A 23,783-nucleotide genomic window follows, 5' to 3' on the forward strand; every position below is an offset into this window, starting at 1 on the left:
GATTTCATTCATCCTGCAGTCACCAATATCCCGGATCAGACAGGGATGGTGTGTGGTACGGTCATTTCCTAAGACAGAAATTAATGGCAAGTTATCAAAATAAGTATTTTACGAGTAATGGGGATGCAATTTGAGCTTTAACAGGTTTTTGTCAATGTGCATAGACACGGCGTAAATGTAGGAAATATCCCGTATGACAGCATTTTCATTTTACTGTCGCTTCAGGGGAAAGCGGCATGGGGAAAAAAAACTATTTTGTTTTACTGTTCTGTGGCAACAAATTCATTTGGACAGTATTGAGCCAAGAGCAATAGAAAGCCACCATGAAGTTGTTGTTTGCAGAGAATCCGGGGATTTCAGGGGAAAGAGTCACATTTCAGATTAAACTTTATACGTTGTACATCATTTTTCTAGGGAGTTACTGTATAAAGTCAATTCATTTAGTTCTGTAATATGTCTTCGTGTCTCCCCTTGCTTGCTCAGCGCTGGGAACGTACAGTATACTGGCAAGTTGAAGTGAAATCAGGCGATTTGTTGCTGTTTAAGTGATTAATTGCACTGTAACCTGAACCTGTATATTGGACACATCTATTAGTTAAGTGTCTAAATATTCAGCGTCTAGGGCTCATTTATAGCTATTAAAGCTTAATTTTGTATTTGCTTAGATCCGTGTATTCTCTCCTTGCATGCAAGAAGTATTACATTACATATTTCTATATAATTATATTTTATAGCCAGATGCAATCCATAATAAACTGTGTGCATTAGAGAAGACAGAGAATAATTGCAGCGACAACGAGATATCACTGCAGAACACAGACGCCCACTGCAGACATTTCTTCTGCTGGTACTGTATATTATAGTAATACATTGTATTGTATTAAACATCATTTATATGTAATAGAACTTATGTTATTGTCATAATAATTTTGTTACTTGTGTATTATCACGGCGCCCACTTATGCTACGGCACCGTAGGGAAATCGCATCGCATCGCATCGCATCGCATCGGCCATTTAAGGGTCATGCGATACCATGCGATGAGATTTTTTACTGTCATTTTCTCACTGCTCTCTCAGCCCCGGGGCATCGCATCGCATGCGATTTTATAGGGTGTGCGATGCCATGACATTAGCTATACCATAATATCATTGTATTACAATGATGTTTTAGCCCCCCCCCCCCCCACTATCAACGCCACCCCGAAGTGTTGCAAGCGCAGCGAGCCCCACGTGTCCTCCGACCTTTTCTTTCCCCCACTATCCACGTCGGCGAGGAGTTGAGTTTATATAGTGTTGCGAGCTCAGCGAGCCACCGAACCCGAAGCGTGGCGAGCGGACGCGGATTACTTTACATGTATTACACGTCCCCGCTCGCCAGACTATATAAAATCAAGTCCACGCCGACGTGGATAGTGGGGGTATGAAAAGGTCGGAGGACGCGTACCACCGCCCCTTGCGGGCTCGCTGTGCTCACCACACTATATAAAATCAACTCCATGCCAATGTGGATAGTGGGGTAATGAAAACGTCAGAGGACACGTTCCACCGCCCCTCGGGGGGCTCGCTACGCTCGCCACGCTTCGGGGTGGCGTTAATAGTGGGGGGGGGACCCTAAAACTAGAGATGTGCACCGGCCACTTTTCGGGTTTTGGGTTCTGATTACCTTGAGGTTTTGGGTTCTAATGGGTTTTGGCAAAACACCTCCTAAGTGTTTTGTGTTTGGATTTTTTGGGGTTTTGGGTTCTGATTTTTTTGTTAAAAAGGCATAAAAACAGCTAAAATCGCAGAATTTGGTGTTTTTTTTTGCTCCTACGCTATATTGACCTCAATAACATTCATTTACACTCATTTCCAGTGTATTCTGAACACCTGACACCTCACAATATTGTTTTTATTGCCAAAGTTTGCACTGAGGTAGCTGGATAACTATGCTAAGCCACACAAGTGTGCGGCACAAACACGTGGCTCATGTAAGAGTGGCACTGCAGCGGCAGACATGATGGCAGTTTAAAAAAATAGGCCCATAAAAGATACCTATCTGGCTTGATCATGCACTGTTTACCATGTGCAGCCAAGGAGCGGTGGGCATTTTGTGCAGCACAGAGTTTGTCTGCAAGTGTGTAACTGTTTTGATCACTTTAACATCCAACAAGACCCCTATCTGGCTTAATTGTGTGATAATGTAATCTGATTGTTTAATTTTGTGATTATTATTCATTTATTATTACCAGTCGTCTCTTAAATCATTGCCTAATGGGTGTAGGGGAGTGGGCTAATCAATTTTAAGGTGGCAGATGGAAGATGTAATGTAATGTAAACCATCACTAGCATTGGTTGCAGCAGTGGCAGTAACTGATGGACCCGGCTGTGCAGATAAGGAGGATGCTGACAGCGATGATGTCAAAGGGAGAGCCAGCGAACTGTTGCTCCATGCAGCGCTGGAAAACTTTGCTGCCCGTGGTGATGCCATAGGGCATGCGTAACCATCACTAGCATTGGTTGCAGCAGTGGGAGTAACTGATGGACCCGGCTGTGCAGATAAGGAGGATGCTGACAGCGATGATGTCAAAGGGAGAGCCAGCGAACTGTTGCTCCATGCAGCGCTGGAAAACTTCGCTGCCCGTGGTGATGCCATAGGGCATGCGTAGGAAGACGTAGCACCCAATAGGGGTCATGAAGGCAGTAAGCATGGAAGAGGCTCTGTCCAGAGGGATCTGCCAAAACCCACACTTGGCATTCAGGGTGCTAAAGACCGTTGCACCTGGCATGTCAGTGATCACCTGCTCGATGGTGCAGAGTGTGTATCTGTTTTGGTCAGTTTAATATTTCATAAGACCCCTATCTGTCTTGATTGTGATTATGATTATTTATAATTAATTTCATCTGATTTTTAATTTGGTGATTAGTAATATTATTCATTTATTATTTATTATTACCATTCGTCTCGTCAATCATTGCCTAATGGGTGGAGGGGAGGGGGCTAATCAATGACTAGGTGGCAGCTGGAAGAGTTCTATCTGGCTGCGACTTCTGTAACTCTATTGATCGCTAGGGTGGATTCAGGTGATCTGGCTCGCTAGGTGGGTGTTCCCTTTGCTCACTGCTTCACATGCGTCCCTCGTGAAGCTGTGCGCTCTGTCGAGGAGGATGTCCTTTGCCGGTAGAGAAGTACTGATCTTCTCTCAAGGTGTTACGACTCGTAGCTGCACTCCCCTGCTACAACCTCAAAACAAGCACCAAGACCCCTATCTGGCTTGATTGTGCACTGTTTACACAGTGCAGCCGAGGAGCAGTGAACGATTGGTGCAGCAATCAATTACTCTCATTAGTGGAATGCAATCAGTTGTATGCATTTAAAAGACAAGTCCCTCATACGAATGACTCTCAGCAGTGGGCACCAGACCAGACAGGTAGATGAAGCAGTACTAGACACCACACGGTAGATACTGCAGTACTAGGCACAAGACCGGTAGTACTAGGCAGTGGGCACTAGACCAGACAGGTAGATGAGGCAGTATTAGTTGTGTGTGTATCTGTTTTGGTCAGTTTAATATTTAACAAGACCCCTATCTGGCTTGATTGTGATTATGATTGATTGATTATTAAGTAATTTAATGATGTGATTGATTCATGGTCGAAACCCCGTTTAACAACTTTCCTAATCCTGACCCTGATGTGCAGTTTGTCTCTGTGCTGAAAGATCCCAATCTCAAATGGCAGACTGAACAACCTGTGGATAGCCATATTTAAAAAAATGTGAATGGGCTTGTGTGGCAGCCCACTACAGGATACCCCGTGCCCCTGGAGTGCCCCCAAAGAAGTTTAATTGCAGCCAATGCTGCTCAGAGGAAAACTGCAGGGATGTGAGGGGTTAAACAGCCCCAGCTCAGTCCACGTGCAGGGAGCCTGACACCCCCCTGATTGGCTGCCCAGGGAGTGCAAAAGGAGAGGTCAGAGGTGAAATGAAACTGTGCAGCGTGACGGAGGAGGGTTTGCAGCAGCGTGAGAGAGGATGACACGTGCTTAGAGAGAGAAGACAGGCTGGGCACCCTAAAGATCCACAGAGAGGAGAGCAGCAGAGTGCGCAGCCAGGAAGCGTGCAGAAGTGAGACCCGCTAGAGAGGAGAGAGCCGGGCAGCGTTTCCGTGCAGGAGACCCGGCGGTGATGGACAGCGGCGCACACAGAGAGAGCCAGCAGCCAGCATCATGAGGAAGGCAAGAGGGAGGCCCTGCAGAGTGCCAGCCGTGACACCAGGGAGATGCTACCGGCCGGAGCCGGCAAAAGCAGCAGAGTACAAGGGTGCCCTACCCCCACTCAGCCTGTACCCTTCCTGCCCCAGCCCTGACTCCCCCAAGTCAGGGAGATCACATTCTCACCCATGAAGATGGTGATGGTGACACAAATCCAAAAGAGGACGGAGAACAATCTCTTGCACACAAGACCACTGTGCTGGATACAAGACAGACCAGAGTCCACCTAAAGGTGTCGGCTAGTACAGCATCCCTAAAAGTTTTAAGGCTCCAAAATAAAAGACTGCAGTGGCAGACTCCCAAATTAATGCAGGGTGAGAGCTGCAACCAGCAGTGGGCGATTGGTGCAGCAATCAAGTGGAATGCAAACAGTTGTATGCATTTAAAAGACAAGTCCCTCATACGAATGACTCTCAGCAGTGGGCACCAGACCAGACAGGTAGATGAGGCAGTACTAGTTGTGTGTGTATCTGTTTTGGTCAGTTTAATATTTAACAAGACCCCTATCTGGCTTGATTCTGGTTATGATTGATTGATTGATTATTAATTAATTTTTTCATGTGATTGATTCATGGTCGAAACCCCGTTTAACAACCTGGCTGATCCTGACCCTGATGTGCAGTTGGTCTCTGTGATAAAAGATCCCAATCTCAAATGGCAGGCTGAACAATCTGTGGATAGCCATATTTAAAAAAATGTGTGGCAGCCCACTACAGGATACCCCCTGTGCCCCTGGAGTGCCCCTGTGCCCCCCAAAGAAGTGTAATTGCAGCGGCCCCCAAAGAAGTTTAATTGCCTCTCAGCAGTGGGCACCAGACCAGACAGGTAGATGAGGCAGTACTAGTTGTGTGTGTATCTGTTTTGGTCAGTTTAATATTTAACAAGACCCCTATCTGGCTTGATTCTGGTTATGATTGATTGATTATTAATTAATTTTATGATGTGATTGATTCATGGTCGAAACCCCGTTTAACAACCTGGCTGATCCTGACCCTGATGTGCAGTTGGTCTCTGTGCTGAAAGATCCATATTTAAAAAAATGTGTGGCAGCCCACTACAGGATACCCCGAGTGCCCCTGTGCCCCCAAAGAAGTTTAATTGCAGCCGCCCCCAAAGAAGTTTAAATGCAGCCTTCCCCAAAAAAGTTTAGCCGCCCAAAAAGATGTGTAATTGCATCCGCCCACAAAAAAGTTTAGCCCCCCAAAAAGAAGTGTAATTGCAGCCGCCCACAAAAAAGTTTAGCCGCCCAAAAAGAAGTGTAATTGCATCCGCCCCCAAAGAAGTGTAATTGCAGCCGCCCAAAAAGAAGTGTAATTGCAGCCGCCCAAAAAGAAGTGTAATTGCAGCCGCCCCCAAAGAAGTGTAATTGCAGCCGCACAAAAAGAAGTGTAATTGCATCCGCCCACAAAAAAGTTTAGCCGCCCAAAAAGAAGTGTAATTGCAGCTGCCCACAAAACAGTTTAGCCGCCCAAAAAGAAGTGTAATTGTACCCAACTGGTCATCAAAAAGAAACCAATCTTAATTGTGAAAACAAGGTATCAAGTGGCAAAGAAAAGGAAGCCAGTGATGAGAATTTTGTGAGCTGTGAAAGTATTATCAAGGAAACATAACTTTACTTAAGTTTTGAGGAAAGGCTTTATCGGACCATTTCATGAATAAAGAACAGTTGATGAAGAAATTAAAGAAGTATTCATCGTTCTTGTCATTAAATAAAAAGGAGAGAGATGCGAAGGTCATATCATTACAAAGGTTATCTGATGAGGAAAAAGCAGTTCTCTCTAAAAGGCTATGCACATATGACAAAATGTTTGCAAATCAATTAAAAATTGAAAAGTGGGGCCAGAAGGTTTGTACAGCTTTATCTCCTAAAAAATTTCCAACAACTTGTTCCGAAGCAACTGTGTCTGTTAGTAGGTCAGCCTGTACAACTAACGGCAAAGAAAGTGACTATCTTCAAAACAAAAGGATTTTTGCCGCTTCAGAAACTGATCGTGCTCAAGGTGAAGGCAGTCAGTGTACACCTCAGAATGCTAACCAAATACACAAAGTCCATGCAAAGATAAAGGATATTGTAAAAGAAAATTGCACTGACAAGTCTTCAACTTACAAAAACCAAGCTATGTATAAAACTGCAGTAACTGGAAAACTAAAAAAAACTTTAGCCGCCCCCAAAGAACTTTAATTGCAGCCGCCCAGGCTTGATTTTGATTATGATTGATTGATTATGATAGATTGATTGATTATGATTGATTATGATTATGATTGATTGATTATTAATTATGATGTGCCTGATCCTGACCCTGATGTGCATTAAAAATGACTCTCAGCAGTGGGCACCAGACCAGACAGGTAAAAAAAAGTGTAGCCACCCAAAAAGAAGTGTAATTGAGCCTTCCTGCAACAGCCCTGACTCCTCCAGGTCAGGGAGATCACATTCTCACCCATGAAGGTGCAGCAATGAGGTGGAATGCAAACAGCTATATGCATTTGAAAGACAATACCCTCATTAAAAATGACTCTCAGCAGTGGGCACCAGACCAGACAGGTAAAAAAAAGTGTAGCCGCCCAAAAAGAAGTGTAATTGAGCCTTCCTGCAACAGCCCTGACTCCTCCAGGTCAGGGAGATCACATTCTCACCCATGAAGGTGCAGCAATGAGGTGGAATGCAAACAGCTATATGCATTTGAAAGACAATACCCTCATTAAAAATGACTCTCAGCAGTGGGCACCAGACCAGACAGGTAAAAAAAAGTGTAGCCGCCCAAAAAGAAGTGAAATTGAGCCTTCCTGCAACAGCCCTGACTCCTCCAGGTCAGGGAGATCACATTCTCACCCATGAAGGTGCAGCAATGAGGTGGAATGCATTGAAAAGAGACAAGTCCCACATATGAATGACTCTCAGCAGTAGGAATAATGAATGGTGATGCAAGATGGAAATTGTCCTTGGGCCCTCCCACCCACCCTTATGTTGCGAAAATAGGACATGCACACTTTAACAAACCAAACATTTCAGCGACAGGGCCTACAAAACTGTGGCTGAAATGATTGGTTTGTTTGGGCCCCCACACAAAAAAAACCTATTCATTATATCTCCCTGTATAAACTGGCTCTACAGCAACAAGATGTCATCGTCACTCATCATCATCCTCCTCCTCCTCCCCCTCCTCCTCTGATTCCTCGCCCCCTTCAGTGTGTACTTCCTCATTCTCAGAGATTATCAATTCGTCCCCGCTGGACTCCACAATCACAGGTCCCGTTATAATCTCTGGAGGCAATTCCTGGTCTTTATTGAATAAGTGATAATTCATTTTTATAAACATCATTTTCTCAACATTTTTCGGGAGCAACCTCCTTCGCCGCTCACTGACCAGGTTCCCTGCTGCACTGAATACTCTTTCGGAGTACACACTGGAGGGGGGACAACTCAGGTAAAATAGAGCCAGTTTGTACAGGGGTTTCCAAACTGCCTTTTTTTCCTGCCAGTACAGGTAAGGACTGTCTGACATGTCTACTTGGATGCTGTCACCAAAGTAATCATCCACCATTTTTTCAATGTTGACAGCATCCAATGCACCGACAGTAGACATGTCAGCAATCGTTGGCAGGTCCTTGAGTCCGGACCAGATGTCCAAACTCCCTCCTGCCTGCCCTGCATCCCCGCCAGCGGGTTGTGTGGGAAATCGCAGCTGTTTCCTCACAGGCACAGGTGGGGGAGAAAATGAAGGAGGAGCTGGGGCCGTGTCACGGTCCCCTTCAGATGACAATCTCCTGACCAGCAGGTCTTTGCACCTTTGTAGACTTGTGTCCGCCGGAAACAGAGACACAACATACGCTTTAAACCGAGGATCGAGCACTGTGGCCAAAATGTATTCCTCTGACTTTAACAGACTGACCACCCTCGTATCCTGGCAAAGCGTATGGAGGGCTTCATCCACAATAGCGACATGCTTTGCGGAATCGCTCCGCTTTAGCTCCTCCTTCACTTTCTCCAGCTGCTTTTGTAACAGCCTGATCAGGGGAATCACCTGACTAATGCAGGCAGTGTCGGAACTGACTTCACGTGTGGCTACTTCAAACGGCTGGAGAACCTTGCACAACACGGAAATCAGCCTCCACTGCGCTTGAGTCAGGTGCAGCCCCGCTCCTCTGCCTATGTCGTAGGTGGCTGTGTAGGCTTGAATGGCCTTTTGCTGCTCCTCCATCCTCTGCAGCATATAGAGGGTGGAGTTCCAGCGCGTCACCACCTCTTGTTTCAGCTGATGGCAGGGCAGGTTGCGGAGTTTTTGCTCCCGCTCCAGCCTTCGGCAGGCTGTGGCAGAATGCCGAAAGTGTCCGCAAATTTTGCGTGCCACCGCAAGCATCTCCTGCACACTCCTGTCATTTTTTATGAAATGCTGCACCACCAAATTTATTGTGTGGGCAAAACATGGCACGTGCTGGAAATTGCCCATGTTTAATGCCCGCACAATGTTACTGGCATTGTCCGACACCACAAATCCCCAGGAGAGTCTAAGGGGGGTAAGCCACAGGGAGATGATTTCCCTCAGTTTCTCTAAGAGGTTGTCGGCGTTGTGCCTCTTCTTGAAACCGGTGATACACAGCGTAGCCTGCCTAAGAAGGAGCTGGCATGCAGGAGATGCTGCTGCTGCGGAAGGCGATGCATCTACCCAGTGGGCTGTCACAGTCATATAGTCCTTAGTTTGCCCTGATCCACTTGTCCACATGTCTGTAGTTAAGTGTACAGTGGGTACAGCCGCATTTTTCAGGGCACTGAGGACACTTTTTCTGACCTCCCTGTACATCGCGGGTATCGCCTGCCTAGTGAAGTGGAATCTAGACGGGATTTGGTACCGGGGACACAATACCTGCATCAACTGTTTAAATCCCACCCCATTGATGGCGGACACCGGACGCACGTCTAACACCAACATAGCTGTCAAGGCCGCAGTTATCCGCTTTGCCATAGGATGACTGCTGTCGTAATTCATCCTCATCGAAAATGACTGTTGGACGGTCAATTGCTTAGTGAAAGACGTAGCGGTCTTACGACTTCCCCTCTGGGATGATGACTGACTTCCCCTCTGGGATGATGACTGACTTCCAGCAGCAGCGGCAGTAGTAGTAGTAGTAGGCGAAGTGCTGCAGGATCCTCCGGAGGAATCTATGGAGTCATTCATGCAGGTGAGATGGACTGCAGGACTCCCCCCTATCCGGATCGAGGAGGAATTTGTCGAGGAGGGAGTTGGTGGTGTGCTTTTCAGGCATTTGGCTCCAAAAGGAGGACCAAGTGATTTAGGTGTCGCTGGACTGCTAGCCGCACTTTCTGGACTAAACACTGAACCATGACGCGTCTTTAGGTGACGTTGAAGGGAGGTTGTCCCTAGATGGGCAAGATCCTTACCCCTGCTTATTGGAGTTTTACATAAGCTACAAATGGCAATACTTTTGTTGTCCGGATGCGGATAAAAAAAATTCCAGACCGCAGAGGTGGATTTATTGGTCCTTTGTCCAGGCATGACGATGGGCTTTTTCATCCCATGGACAACAGGAGGAGGAGGACTTTCCTCGTCATCTGAAGCTGCACCACTAGTCATGAAGTTAGGCCATGGCCTTAGACGTTCCTTGCCACTCCGTGTCGTAAATGGCATATTGCCAAGTTTAAGTTTCTCTTCCAACGGCGAGCAACAAAGCTTATTAGGGGAATGGAGAATTTAAGCTACGGGGAGAGATTAAGCAATTTGGGACTATTTACATTAGAAAAGAGACGTTTAAGGGGGGACATGCTCAACATGTACAAGTATATCAAGGGCCAATATAAGGAACTGTCACACACCCTATTTTCTACTAGAAAGGAATCTAGGACGCGAGGGCATGAGTATAGATTAGAAGAAAAAAGATTTCATTCAGCTAGTAGAAAGAATTTCTTTACGGTCAGAACAGTCAAACTCTGGAACTCTCTTCCCAGAGAGGTGGTAACGGCTGGCTCATTAAATGCGTTCAAGGCAAAGTTGGACAAACATTTACTGGAGAAAAACATCCATGGGTACAAATAAGAAATATAATTTGTCTGTAAAATACCAGAACCAACCAAATCAGCAATGGATATCTATACCAGGTTGAACTAGATGGACGCAAGTCTTTTTTCAGCCTTACCTACTATGTAACTATGTAACGATTTACATTTCATATTTTTATTCCTTTTACGGAAGTTTGGTTTCAATTGTACATGCCCTCTGCTTTCACACTGGGCATCGGCCGTGGCAGACGACGTTGTTGGCATTTCATCGTCTATGTCATGACTAGTGGCAGCAGCTTCAGAACTATGAGGAAGTGCATCTTCATCTTTCCTTTGTTTGTTAACCTCCATATTTTGGATCTCCATTATTATTGTGGAGTTATGTCAAAGAACAGCGCCACTGGAGTGCAATTATATATGTCAGTGAGTATGCACCAGCAGGCAGTTATACAGATACAGCAGTATTAGGCAGTGAGCCACACACCAGACAGGTACGGCAGTATTAGGCAGAGAGCCCCAGACCAGACAGGTAGATAATGATATACGGCAGTATTTAGGCAGTGAGCCCCAGACCAGAGGGTAGATACGGCAGTATTGGGCAGTGAGTCACAGACCACACAGGTACGGCAGTATTAGGCAGAGAGCCCCAGACCAGACGGTACATACGGCAGTATAGCCAGTGAGCCCCAGACCACAAAGGTAGAGATATACGGCAGTATTTAATTATTTATTAGGCAGGCAGTATTTAATTATTTATTAGCCAGTGAGCCCCAGACCAGACTGTACATACGGCAGTATAGCCAGTGAGCCCCAGACCACAAAGGTAGAGATATACGGCAGTATTTAATTATTTATTAGGCAGGCAGTATTTAATTATTTATTAGCCAGTGAGCCCCAGACCAGACGGTACATACGGCAGTATAGCCAGTGAGCCCCAGACCACAAAGGTAGAGATATATGGCAGTATTTAATTATTTATTAGCCAGTGAGCCCCAGACCAGACGGTACATACGGCAGTATAGCCAGTGAGCCCCAGACCACAAAGGTAGAGATATACGGCAGTATTTAATTATTTATTAGGCAGGCAGTATTTAATTATTTATTAGCCAGTGAGCCCCAGACCAGACGGTACATACGGCAGTATAGCCAGTGAGCCCCAGACCACAAAGGTAGAGATATACGGCAGTATTTAATTATTTATTAGCCAGTGAGCCCAAGACCAGACGGTACATACGGCAGTATAGCCAGTGAGCCCCAGACCACAAAGGTAGAGATATACGGCAGTATTTGGTACTTATGTAGTATCTGGGCTGCCGATTTTTTTATTGTATGCCTTAAGTTAAGGCATACAATCAGATGCGATGCGATGCGATGCGATATCGCATCGCATCGCATCGCATGCGACCATCGGATGCGATGACCCGATTTTTCCATAGGAATCAATGTTAAAATGGACTGAGTCCATTTTAACATGGAATTCAATGGGAAAAAGGGGTCCTTTTCATACCCCTACTATCCAAGTGGGCATGGAGTTGGATATAAACCTGTGGCGAGCGCAGCGAGCCACCGAGCCCGAAGCGTGGCGAGCGAAGCGAGCCCCGCGAGGGGACGGTATTCTGTGTCCCCTCGCGGGGCTCGCTACGCTTCGGGCTCGGTGGCTCGCTACGCTCGCCACAGGTTTATATCCAACTCCATGCCCACTTGGATAGTAGGGGTATGAAAAGGACCCCTTTTTCCCATTGAATTCCATGTTAAAATGGACTCAGTCCATTTTAACATTGATTCCTATGGAAAAATCGGGTCATCGCATCGCATCGCATCGCATCCGATGGTCGCATGCGATGCGATGCGATGTACCCGATTTAGAAATCGGCAGCCCAGATACTACATAAGTACCCAGTATTTAATTATTTATAAGGCAGGCAGTATTTAATTATTTATTAGCCAGTGAGCCCCAGACCAGACGGTACATACGGCAGTATAGCCAGTGAGCCCCAGACCACAAAGGTAGAGATATACGGCAGTATTTAATTATTTATTAGCCAGTGAGCCCCAGACCAGACGGTACATACGGCAGTATAGCCAGTGAGCCCCAGACCACAAAGGTAGAGATATACGGCAGTATTTAATTATTTATTAGGCAGGCAGTATTTAATTATTTATTAGCCAGTGAGCCCCAGACCACAGACCGCCAGACTGGCAGATTCAGTGCAGGCAGCAGTGCAGCACCAGTGGACTATATATATTTATATTTAATATAATTAATTAATAATTATATATATAATAAATGGCACAGCACAGCACCAGAGGTATGCCCCAGCACAGAGGAGACTGTAGTACTACAGGCAGGTACACAGTTAGACTGTTCTCCTAAGCAGAGGAGAACATAGTACACAGCAGCACTGAGGGAGACAGCCCTAGCAAATAAAATAATTAATTACAGGACAGCTCACCAGAGGTAGACCGCACAGAGGAGACAGTAGTACTACAAGTACACAGTTAGACTACTACACAGCAGCACTAAGAGACAGCGCCAGCGATTGCAAAAGCTCAAGGTCAAGCTCAAGTTTAAGCCCCAGCAGCAGCACCAACACACCCTCTCCCAACCCACTACTTGACTGGAGTGAAGATGGCGGGCGCGCGGCAGCTGCTTATAAAGCCTCGCGAAATCCGACGCCGGGAGATGACGTTCTAATCACGCGGACGGACCGAGTCAGGCGGGAATCTCCGAGCGCTGCTCGGAATCGGGCTCGGAATGATGACGTCCGTGGGGGCTCGGATCTCTGAAATCCGAGCCCGCACATCTCTACCTAAAACAACATTGTATGTCATACAATCATTTTATGGTATAGGTAATGTCATGGCATCGCACACCCTATAGAATCCCATGCGATTGCATGCGATTTTGCGGCAGGTGCGATGCCACGCGATGCAATCCCCTGGAGCTGAGAGAACAGTGAATAAATTTCATAGGAAAATCGCATCGCACATTGCATGGCACTAAAATGGCCCATGCGATTTTCCTACGCAGAATAGCCCACTAAGCAAATTGCTTAGTGGGCGCCGTGATAATACACAAGTACTATAATTTTTATATTTGTTTTTAGGATATGTCACAACTCAAACATTAGCTGGGAGGATGTCGTCCTCTTACACCTGGTACGCCAGTACCAGTGTGCACCTGAATAGAGAGACATTTGAATTGCTCCATCTGGTGACATCTAGAGGCCTGCCGGCTCACACAACACTTGAATTTCCACCATAGAGTAGAGGAGTAGCATTAGTCTTTTATTATATAGGATGTTACCTTGTGTGGAGGAGAGCACCTGGTAGTTAGAGAGGCCGCAGCAACCTGTGGGGGAGGTACTATGGCTGGTGTGGGGGAGGCACTGTGGCTGATGGGGGTGAGGCACTGTAGTGGGTGTGAGGGTGGGGGGACACTGTGGCTTTTGTGGGGAGAGGCACTGTGGCAGGTGTGCTGGAAGGCACTGTGGCAGTAGGGGGGGGGGCACTTTGGCGGGTGTGCTGGGAGGCACTGGGTCAGGTGTGAGGGGAGGCACTGTGGCAGGTGTGCTGGAAGGCACTGTGGCGGGTGTGGGGGGGTGGCACTGTGGTGTGCGTGGAGGGAGGCACTTTGGCGGGTTAATTTGGTCCCAATATTGTGTAATAGGCTGAGCTGGAACTTTCGGTTCCTTCCATCACACCTGTAACATTGTCTATTTCTACTGCGTTATTCTATGTTATCTTATCTGCTTACTGCCTGCTGCTATCTCTATCTACAGTATGTGTACAAATACAATCGTGGATGGATCCTGCTACAGGCATAATTATGTCCAGTCCAATGCTTCATCTTTATAATGCATATTCTGCTCTGTGTTTCATGCTGTCACTTTCCTTTGTGTATTGTGCATAAGAGCTGTGGTTTTATTATATTTTATCTGCTTCCCACAGCTTATATTTGTGTCCTACATTGTGGGAAATTACAGCTACTGACACCCCATGTCATCTGCAATGTAATGATGAGAATTTGCTTGTAGCAATAAAATGATCCTGTTACAGTAGCTCTACTGTAACCAGGGGCATAACTATAGCACCGCGGGGGGGGGCGCTGTGCATGTGGGGGCGCCGGGGGGCTGCGGTGCTATAGTAATGTCCCCGCCCCCCCAAAATGTGCGTCCCGGCTCCCCTCCTGGCTTCAATCAATTCTATAGAGACGGACCACGATAAAATAGCCGCCCCATAAAGCAGACAGTTATCTGAAACTGTCTGCGGTATGGGGGCGGCCATTTTATCGTGGTCCGTCTGCATAGATTTATTAATTGAAGCCAGGAGGGGAGCCGTGACACGCAGACAGGTAAGCCTGCGGCGATGGGGAGGAGGAGGGGGGGGAGGCGCCCCCCCATTAACGGCGGGGGGGGGGGGCGCCCCAAACCAAGCTACGCCACTGACTGTAACATTTTTGACCAGGTCTCACAGGAAATCATGGTATCCTGACCAGGGGCATGGATCAAAGCGTAGACAGTGTCGATAGGTCGATTTTGGCAAAAGTTCGACAGGAAAAAGGTAAATAAGTAAAAAGCTTGAAAGAAGTTTTTGACGTTTTTTTGTGTCAATGTTGACACCTGTCAACATGGACCCCCAATTACTGTAGTGCCGAGGAGCTGCAGGGTATGCACCCCATCCCAGGAAGTTCCCCAGTTGCCACAGGGTAACTCACTGTATTTTCAGTGTTCTGTCCCAAAGCTGAAAATTTCTTAGCTTCACCAGGGGGTGATGAGTCTGGCAGGGACAGCATATTTCCACATGAGGGTAATGTGGAAGATCCAGTCCAGGTTTTAAAGCAGTAGCAGGAAAAATAGATCCAGTCCAGGTTTCCTAAACTGATGTGATCAAGGTTTCAATGATTAGCAGCACCTGTGGCTTCTTGTTATATGTGTGTCCAGGGCAGGAGGTGCTTCCAACACTGAAAAGCAGCTGTGTGATAGACCAGCAATGTATTATTACATTAGGTGCTTTAGAGTGTACCCTGACTGTGAAATCGGTGGTAAACCCTGCGATGCTGTAACATTGTTTGCTGAGCTGTCAATCTGGTACGCTGTTTACCTGCTACAAAATAAAGACCCAGACTTATATCTATATCCAGTGTATGTGATTCCTTGTCCCAGTATATTGTACATTACATTGAATGGCATGGGCAAACATTGCTGCATCAGGAGATATAATATCCAAATAAGCGGCAGGGTGGCAGAACCCAAACGTGAGGTGCTATTGTATGCAGTGGGAAGGAGATGATGGTATAAGTGAGGGAAAGAAGAGCAAAGAGTTAAGCGGGCCTTGCTCACGAGAGCTTACAGCCTGGAGGCTCAAATACAGTATGAGCAGTTATGTATACAGTGAGCTATACATTCTATGATCCTGCCTAATGCTGCCGATAGGGGTAATTCAGACCTGATTGCACGGCCCCGAATTCGCATGGCCTGCGTTTAGTTAAACCACTGCCCCGCTACAGTGAAATCCTGCCTTGGAAATGAATATGCTTTCTGCACAAATGGATGTGTGGAATACACGGTCAGGTTCTGATCTTTATCCGGGGTATTGAAGAGGCAACAGTCGGGTTGAGATTTAAATAACAAGTGTATTTTATTACTTCTAATCATGAAAAACGTAAATATAACACGCTTGGTCTAGGATATGCTGCTCCCACGGGGCCAGTGGTGTAATTCACGAGAATCAATAGTAACACTTACTAGCATTTACATAGCAACTATACCCTACCTAGCACACTTTGGCGTGAATCAGCATTTAAACATATATTGGAATACAATAGATAAAGCTTACGCAGGTAAATTAAATCAGGGTACTCTGGACGTCTCCAGGTAAATACCAACTTACTCTACTACACCATGTAAGGACTAGTACTAGTATCTAATTACTGTCCTGGACCCAAATCTTTGACTCAGCCTGTTCACAGGGATTAAAGTACAACTTTCCGGGGAAGTGGTTCCTAAAGGAGGACCCCGGCATTCCTACGGATCAGTAGCCTGGGGGGTACTTGGCCCGGCCTTCCTATGGATCAATAGCCTGGGTCTCACTTGCTGTAGGCCTTCCTACGGATAAATAGCCTAGGGAGTACCTACTGTAGGCCCGCATATGGGGTAAATCCAGGGCAGCTTTAGGCATTTGCCTAGGGCGCCGGCCACTGGAGGGCGGTAGTGAGCCGCCGAGGAGACCAGGAAGTCGGAAGAAAGCTGGCAAGCTGCAGCAGTACGGGACACCCAGCCAACTCAATGAAGCAAGGAGCAGGTGAGTACAACAACCCCCGTCCCCACCCCTGACTGGAGCCTACCCGCAGTCAGTGCCCGGCGCTGCCCTCCCCCCATGCTGAACAGCAGCAACCTGCTGCTTCCCCCCCTGGTGCGCGGTAGTTAGCTCCCGGCGCCCACTGCCCTCCCCCCGTGCTGAACAGCAGCAATCCAATCCGTCGGCAAGGGTGAGGAGGGGGGGTGTCGGAGCGGGTGAGGCGGGGGTCGGAGCGGGTTAGGCGGGGCGGGCGGCGGGCTGCTCGCCTGGGGTGCTGACAGGGCTTGCACCGGCCCTGGGAAAATCTGTAAAATGCAGATTATTATTTAATCTGGCCACAAGGTGGCACTGTTCCCTCACAAATCAATGGGTCGATTAGGCTGGGTGTTCTGATGTATGGGACTTTTTGAAGTTAGCAAGCCTCACATGGGTGCCCGCAGGGGTCAACGGTCCTGGTTGAATCTCCATCCCTCTCTGCCATAGGGGCTACATGGAAGGGGCAACCAGCAACAAGGGTCTGTCCCTCTGGCAGGGAATTGAGTTCCAGGTACAACAGTTCTGCGGGGAATAGCTGTGGTGACACCCTTCTAGGGTCACAGAGGTCAATATGGGAGTGCACTACCTGTGGGGCGATTCCCCTGGTTGTCTCCCTCCTCTCATTCCTGCAGGCAGATGCTGGACGCCTGTTCCTTTGGTGTGCCCTGCTCTGGTGCTGCTCCCCAGGGAGATGGCATCCGAGTGCCTCCTTCCTCTCTCTCTGCCGCTCCCTGTAGTGGATCTCTGCGGCGTTTCTGGCCTATCAATCAGCGCCCCCTTGGCTGTGTGCGGAGCGACAGGTACTTGGCTCCCGCACCTCCGGGCTGCCGCTGACGTCACCCCCGCCCGCTGGTTATTGTGCGCAGCTCTGCCTCCCGCTGCTGCTGGGCTAGACCGCGGGGCTTCACACGCCTCCGCTCTGGTCTCAGTCCGTCTCCGCTTCCTTCCTTCAGCTCCCCCTCCTTCCTTCTTCCTCCATCTTGGCGCCAGATCTCCCTGGCCAATCCCCGACCGGCTTCCTCTCCCTTAGCCTGCTGGGTAAGTCCAGCTCCCGTCCCTCAGCGTCGGCGCCGTGAGGGGAATTAACCCCTTTCCTACTGGCGGGTTAACCCTCGCGGGTTTCCTTAGTGGCACCCGCTGCAGGGTGCCACAGATGTATACAGCTACACATCCCAGCCAAGTGAATATGTCCAAAGCCTACCGTAATGATTTTTACGCTGGGCACAAGTCATCGTGGGCTCAGAGCAGCCAGAGACTTACTCAGCGGTGTGATGGATAAAGGCCTATCCGGCCTGGAGCTGACATCACGCACCCTCCCCTAAACGGATCAGGCACGCCAGTGGTTTCCAGGACACTCACAGCATTTTCATAGGCACGCCTGCATTTTTTCTTAGCACTCCCACTAAACGGGCCGTAGGCAGTCTATCGATAATCATCCGCTGTGCAAATTTGCAGCTGTGCAATTGGTTCTGAATTACCCCTAAAATTGGGGCAGCTAAGAGCAACTGAATTAGGGCAAGAGTAGTCAACGGTAATTTATTGGCGTGAATAAGAATCTAGCTACCGTAAATCTGAAAGACATCGACTCTTGAACACTGTGCAATGAATGAGATTATACAATGCCGGATACATGACCATATAACTGTCCCATCCCAAATAACATTTAATACTACTGGTTACAGGTTGATGATGATGACAGGCATTTTTGAAGTTTACACTTACCAATATTTTCTCCATTATCATCATTTGGATTGTCTACATTCTGACTAAGCATGTGAACTGAAACAAAAACCAAACCGAGTCACTTATATTTCTGTACAATAAACAGTAGAATGTCATTGCCTGAACATTAATACAAAATATATATGATTCCCATGGTTGTCTGCATAAGTACAAACAGTGGCGGATTACTCATGGGGTGGTCGCCCTGGGGCCCCCATGCTCACTAATGCGGCGGTGGTGGGTGGGTGGCAGGCAGATGTGATCCAGGCAGCGCGGGGCGGGTCCCTGCGGCGGATGTGAAGACCGTCAGTGGCGGGGTCCCTGCGGCAGATGGGAAGTCAGTGGCGGGGTCCCTGTGGCGGATGGGAACTAGTAGCGCTACTAGTTCCCATGTGCCGCAGAGACCCCGCCGCTGACTTCACATCCGCCGCCGATACCTCCTGCCCTGATCCCCGCACTGCCCGGATCCCGCGCTGCCCCGGTACCAGGGGGAACCTGCCTCCGTCAGGGATGGGGTGGGGGGGGAGAGACCTGCCTCCGTCCGGCCCCTTCAGGCCGTAATCTGGTCCTGGGTAAAAAAAAATAATTCTTGAACCTTATTCCCTTTCATGCCACGAGGACCTCTAGAAGCCTCCAAAATACAACTCAGACCACAAGAATATGGAGACTGGTGGTAGATCAGAAACACCACTGTGTAAAGAGTCAAATGGGCTTTAGGAAATATATGGACCAAGAGATGACACAACACTGCTAATGAGGGTGTATAATGATTGCATACATCATCATATGACAATTACAGTCCCATCATGACCAACATATTCAAGATACAGTACTACGAAGAGGGCGATCATGAGAGCAAAGATTTTTTGACCATACATGATTTCTATCATCAGCACCTATTTTGGTCCATCAATGAGCTTTAGCTGTCACTACAATCTACTGTAATTGACTGCGGGGGAGATGTACTGTCTGAAGCCTTGGAGAGAGAAGAAGTAGAGAAGTCACAAAAAGCAACCAATCAGCTTGTAATTGTCATTTATACAGCATAGTCTATGAAATGACACTTAGGAGCTGATCTGTTGCTTTGGGCTATCTTTATCCAATGCTTGACACATATCTTATTTTTTTTATCTTTTTTTTTTTTCCTAGACAGAATCACCCCTCCCTTTTGTCACCTGAGTGACACACCTCTGATTGAGCAGCTTACCAACAAAAGTGTTGCACATATCATCTTAGACAGCTCATTTCAGTTTATAGAGCAACTACTCACTTTCAAAATTCTCAGCTGCACATGAGCTCCCAGTCCCAACTGTCCCGATTTCTGTAGGACAGTACAGTTGGGACTGTCCCATACGCAGGCCACAGTATTCCCTGGTGGGAGATTGGTCGCGAGACTCCCTGTCACTCGCAGCTCTGCTTAGCAGGACATAGGTGAATAGATGCGCTCTGCATGTGCAGAGCATCAATTCACTGGAGACAGAGGGGCTGTGTTTAGCATGCCCGAGACAGAGGGCCAGTGCAGGGCATGCCCGAACAATGATGAAACCCGGAGGCATGTTTTGAGATTGCAGCATTCCAGTGAAGCCGCACCCCTTTTCCAGCACACAATGTTGGGAGGTATGACTCGGTTGGCATCCATTAATCTGGGAATGAGTTGCAGTGTTCGGAATGTCAAAATTCACCATTCAGACATCAGCCAGTATTCAATGCTCCCGATTCACCGTTTTTTTTCAGCGAATCGGGCTGTTTTCACTATCTATGGTGAATCTTTTTCACTGAAAATGTAATTCACCCTATTCACTGTTCGCCGAAATCGAACAGTGAATGCCGGCCAGTTCTCCGTTTCATGCTCGCTGCAATTCCCTGGTGTATTTCAATGGGGTTTTCACTGGAATTTGCAGAGAGTGTATTCAATGCTAGGATGGGGAACTGCTTTCTCCCTGATTTTCGCCATGATTCACCGTTTTGCATTCAACATCTTTTTAAGGTGAACTGGAAAGTGTTCTTTTAAAATAAAGGTTTTTTGTTGGTGTCAAAAAAATCAGTAATTTTATTCTGTGAAGGGGCATGCTATTTGCCAGCAGGGGGCGGGGAGCCGCTCATTAAATATTCACTTCACACTGGTCCCACTCATTACATATGCATGAGGGGGAACAGTGCAGTGGCTCCCTACCCGTGTCCCCTGCCAGCTCTTTGGCGGGGGCAGATTCTGCTGCCTGTGTCCCTGGGAGCCCCCCCCCCCACACACACACACACACATTCTGGCGCAAGCAGGGAGGCTTCCATCTCCCTGTCTGCTGCTGTCCCCCGGCTCCCTGCGGCAAATAAAAATCACCGTCAGGGACAGCGAGCCCCTGCGGCATTGAATAGGGTGAGAGGGAGGGCTGGCAGCGAATGTTCCAGCCCTCCCGAATGTGGCGAATGTGCAGCGAATCCTAAACAGGATTCGCTGCACATGCCGATAAACCACATTGAATACTGCCCATAGACAAGCGGTCAACATTGTGAATATTACCAGTCGGCATGTTGACTATGCAGAATTTTGCCAAGGTGAGCATTCCTAACCCTAACCACTACTAAACCCCAAATCGTTACACAATCAGACATAAACATTCACAATGTTGACTTTTAGACCATGTTTACAGTCTGGGGTCAACATTATGAACATTTCCCTTTGAATTTTACATTACGAAGCATTTAAATGTATGGATACGTTAGTAGGTGTGGATGAGCAGTATTCTTCTCTTGGCATTATCTGTGCTGGTTTTTAGAAGTGGAGATGTTGTCCATATCAACCAATCAACTTATTGGCCCTGATTCTAGTTCAATCGCAAAAGCAAAGTCTCTCTCTAATGGACAAAACCATATGCACTGCAGGTGGGGCTGATGTAACATGTGCAGAGAGAGTTAGATTTGGGTGTTATTTTGTTTCTGTGCAGGGTAAATACTGACTGCTTTATTTTTACACTACAATATAGATATCAGTTTGTAGTACAAACCCCACCCAAATCTAATTCTCTCTAATCTAATCAGCCCCACCTGCAGTACAGCACGGTTTTGGCCATTAGAGAGAGAATTTGCTTTTGCGAGTGAACCAGAATCAGGGCCATTGTTTGTTACTAGTTATTTTTATATAGCGCACACCTACTGTATTTCGCGGCACCACACACATTCATGCTAGGGCTAATTGTTGTTTGGAGCCAATTAACCTATATTAAGTATACTGTAGGGTGGAAACCAGAGTATCTGGAGGAACCCCGCACAAGTATGGGAGAATATACAAACTTCATACAGTTAGGGCCATGGTGGGCCATGGAACCCATGACCTCAGTGACCTTATGTATAGCTAGAATTTAGTGGTTGGGAAACATCTCCACTTCTAAAAACCCACACTTTAGTAAATATAACCTGTGGAGTCTAAACTTACCATTATTTTCTCCATCATCATCATTTGGACTGTCTATGTTCTGACTACACATGTGAACTGTAAATCAAATAAAAATGATATTACAATAAACAGTACAGCTATTGCATGAACATAATTACAAACAATGTTAAAAAAAAAATTCTCTTCAGTGTTGAAAATATTTTTGAATATTTCCAAAAGACAACATGGAATTAGAAGTTATGTTTGTACAAGGAAATAAGCGAACATACTGTACTGTTCAATATGTTGGTTATACTGTAACAGTTGCCTAAAAGGGGCAAACAAGGCAATTACCCAGGGCCACAAGTTTAAGAGCCCAGGAACTGACATTACAATTTTTCTGGGAGGGGCAAAAACTTAAGTGATGGGTTTAAAGAGAAAAAAAAATTATATTTTCTAACTGAATTCCATTACCAAGACGATCCAGCATCACATTCAGGGACAGATGTACTTAGCCTTAGAGATTGATAAAGCAAAGAGAGATAAGATAATTTTTCAAATATGGCCTCTAGAATGGCAGTTAGGTGCTGATTGGTTGGCAATTTATCACACTCCAAGGATTAGTAGTCAAGGTGACTATTAGACCAAGGGGATTATTCTGGTTGATTTATTCGGATGCAAAATCGCATCCCTGTGAGTCAACCAGAAACCGCCCTACGAATGGTGGTACACAGGCCCACCAATCGCATGGCGTGTACGAACGTTTGCATGTGAACGTTTGCATGCCAGTGGGAACCTCCCACATAAAGTAGGTACACTTTTCTGAAGGAAGGCTTTGCTTTCAAGCAATATTAATCACATATATATAAAACATACATAAGATTTGCCGTACCATCATCGGTGACTTGTTCAGACTCTAGTTGTTTAGATGTATCATTGATTTCCTTGGTGTCTTTGATTTCATGTTTTGGTTCTAAAAAAAAAAAAAAAAAAGGGAAAATGTAATTGAATAAATAATTAGCAGACATTTATGGTTTTCACTGAACATATAATAGTTTTCTGCATAGTACAACACAACCATGCACCAATTATGCACTGTGCACCAGCTTCCACATGGAGGGGCTGGAAGCTCCTGACCTGTGAATCCACCTGCAGCTGATAAAGGGCTGGAAGCGGTGCATCAAATTACAATGTCACAGCCTGATAGCAAACTCAAAAGATGCTGTCCCACTCACTGCCATTTCACACTAGGGGGCCTATTCACCACTGGTGGCTGGATGGCCTCTGGCGATTAAGTATCCAATTTCCTGCAATGATGGATACTTAATACCTGAAGCAAGTAATTATTGCTCTGGTGTTGGAACAAATGTGCCAAAAACAACCAAATATTTGCACATGAGATATTAACCCTTTGAGTGCCAATGTTGCTGTGGGAAATGTGCAAAAGATCTGCTAAAGATGCCAGGATCATAGTCGAGGAATAGGAATCACTAAAGTTATTGCCGGCAAATGATCTGAAGACAATTAATTGATGTTTAGTTAAATATTGCACCAAAAAAGTCGCTGTGAGAGACGCCGGCATTTTTATCTGATATTTTGCACATCTTTCAAAGCAACGTTGGCACCCAAAGGTCCTTCTTTTCATAGGAAGGGTCAGGGCAGCCAGGAAAAATGGCACCAAAAGAGGACATTGGTTCCTGCAGGCAAACTCTTAAAACGTTCACTTTATGTTGTTTGCTGAATATGAAATTGTTCCATCTGACCCTTAACCCTTTGAGTGCCAAGTGAATTTGTAGGTGTGAAAATTGGCAAGTGAACCTTTTTGCTCAACATCATGACCTGTAATGTTTACTTTACATAGGAAATATAATCTTTTTATACACAACATTTTTTATTTGAATTTATTTAACAAATGTGAGCGACGCCGGCATTTTTAGCCAATATTTTGCATATCTCTCACAGAGATGTTGGCACTCAAAGGGCTAATAATGGTTCCATTGGGCCCCTAATACTGACTATGGCTTTTACTTAAAATATTTTTCCATGTCTGTAACTGGCTCATTAGTGATAATAAATAAACTCCTAGGTG

At 46.6% G+C, this 23,783-nt stretch overlaps 1 protein-coding gene across 3 annotated transcripts in view; it reads right to left on the bottom strand.

The window, feature by feature from the left end:
* MACROD2 (mono-ADP ribosylhydrolase 2) overlaps positions 1–23,783 on the bottom strand; it is a 1,799,128-nt gene that overhangs the window by 5,183 nt on the left and 1,770,162 nt on the right. For all 3 annotated transcript variants that reach the window (XM_083175826.1, XM_083175824.1, XM_083175825.1), the window contains 3 exons: positions 22,587–22,667; positions 21,755–21,811; positions 18,328–18,384 (listed from right to left, as the gene is read on the bottom strand). In XM_083175826.1, coding sequence (XP_083031952.1) covers positions 18,328–18,384; positions 21,755–21,811; positions 22,587–22,667 — 195 coding nt within the window. The remainder of the gene's footprint in view (positions 1–18,327; positions 18,385–21,754; positions 21,812–22,586; positions 22,668–23,783) is intronic.

Source organism: Crinia signifera, chromosome 3 (genome assembly GCF_055691185.1).
Source record: "Crinia signifera chromosome 3, ASM5569118v1, whole genome shotgun sequence".
Classification (NCBI taxonomy): domain Eukaryota; kingdom Metazoa; phylum Chordata; class Amphibia; order Anura; family Myobatrachidae; genus Crinia; species Crinia signifera.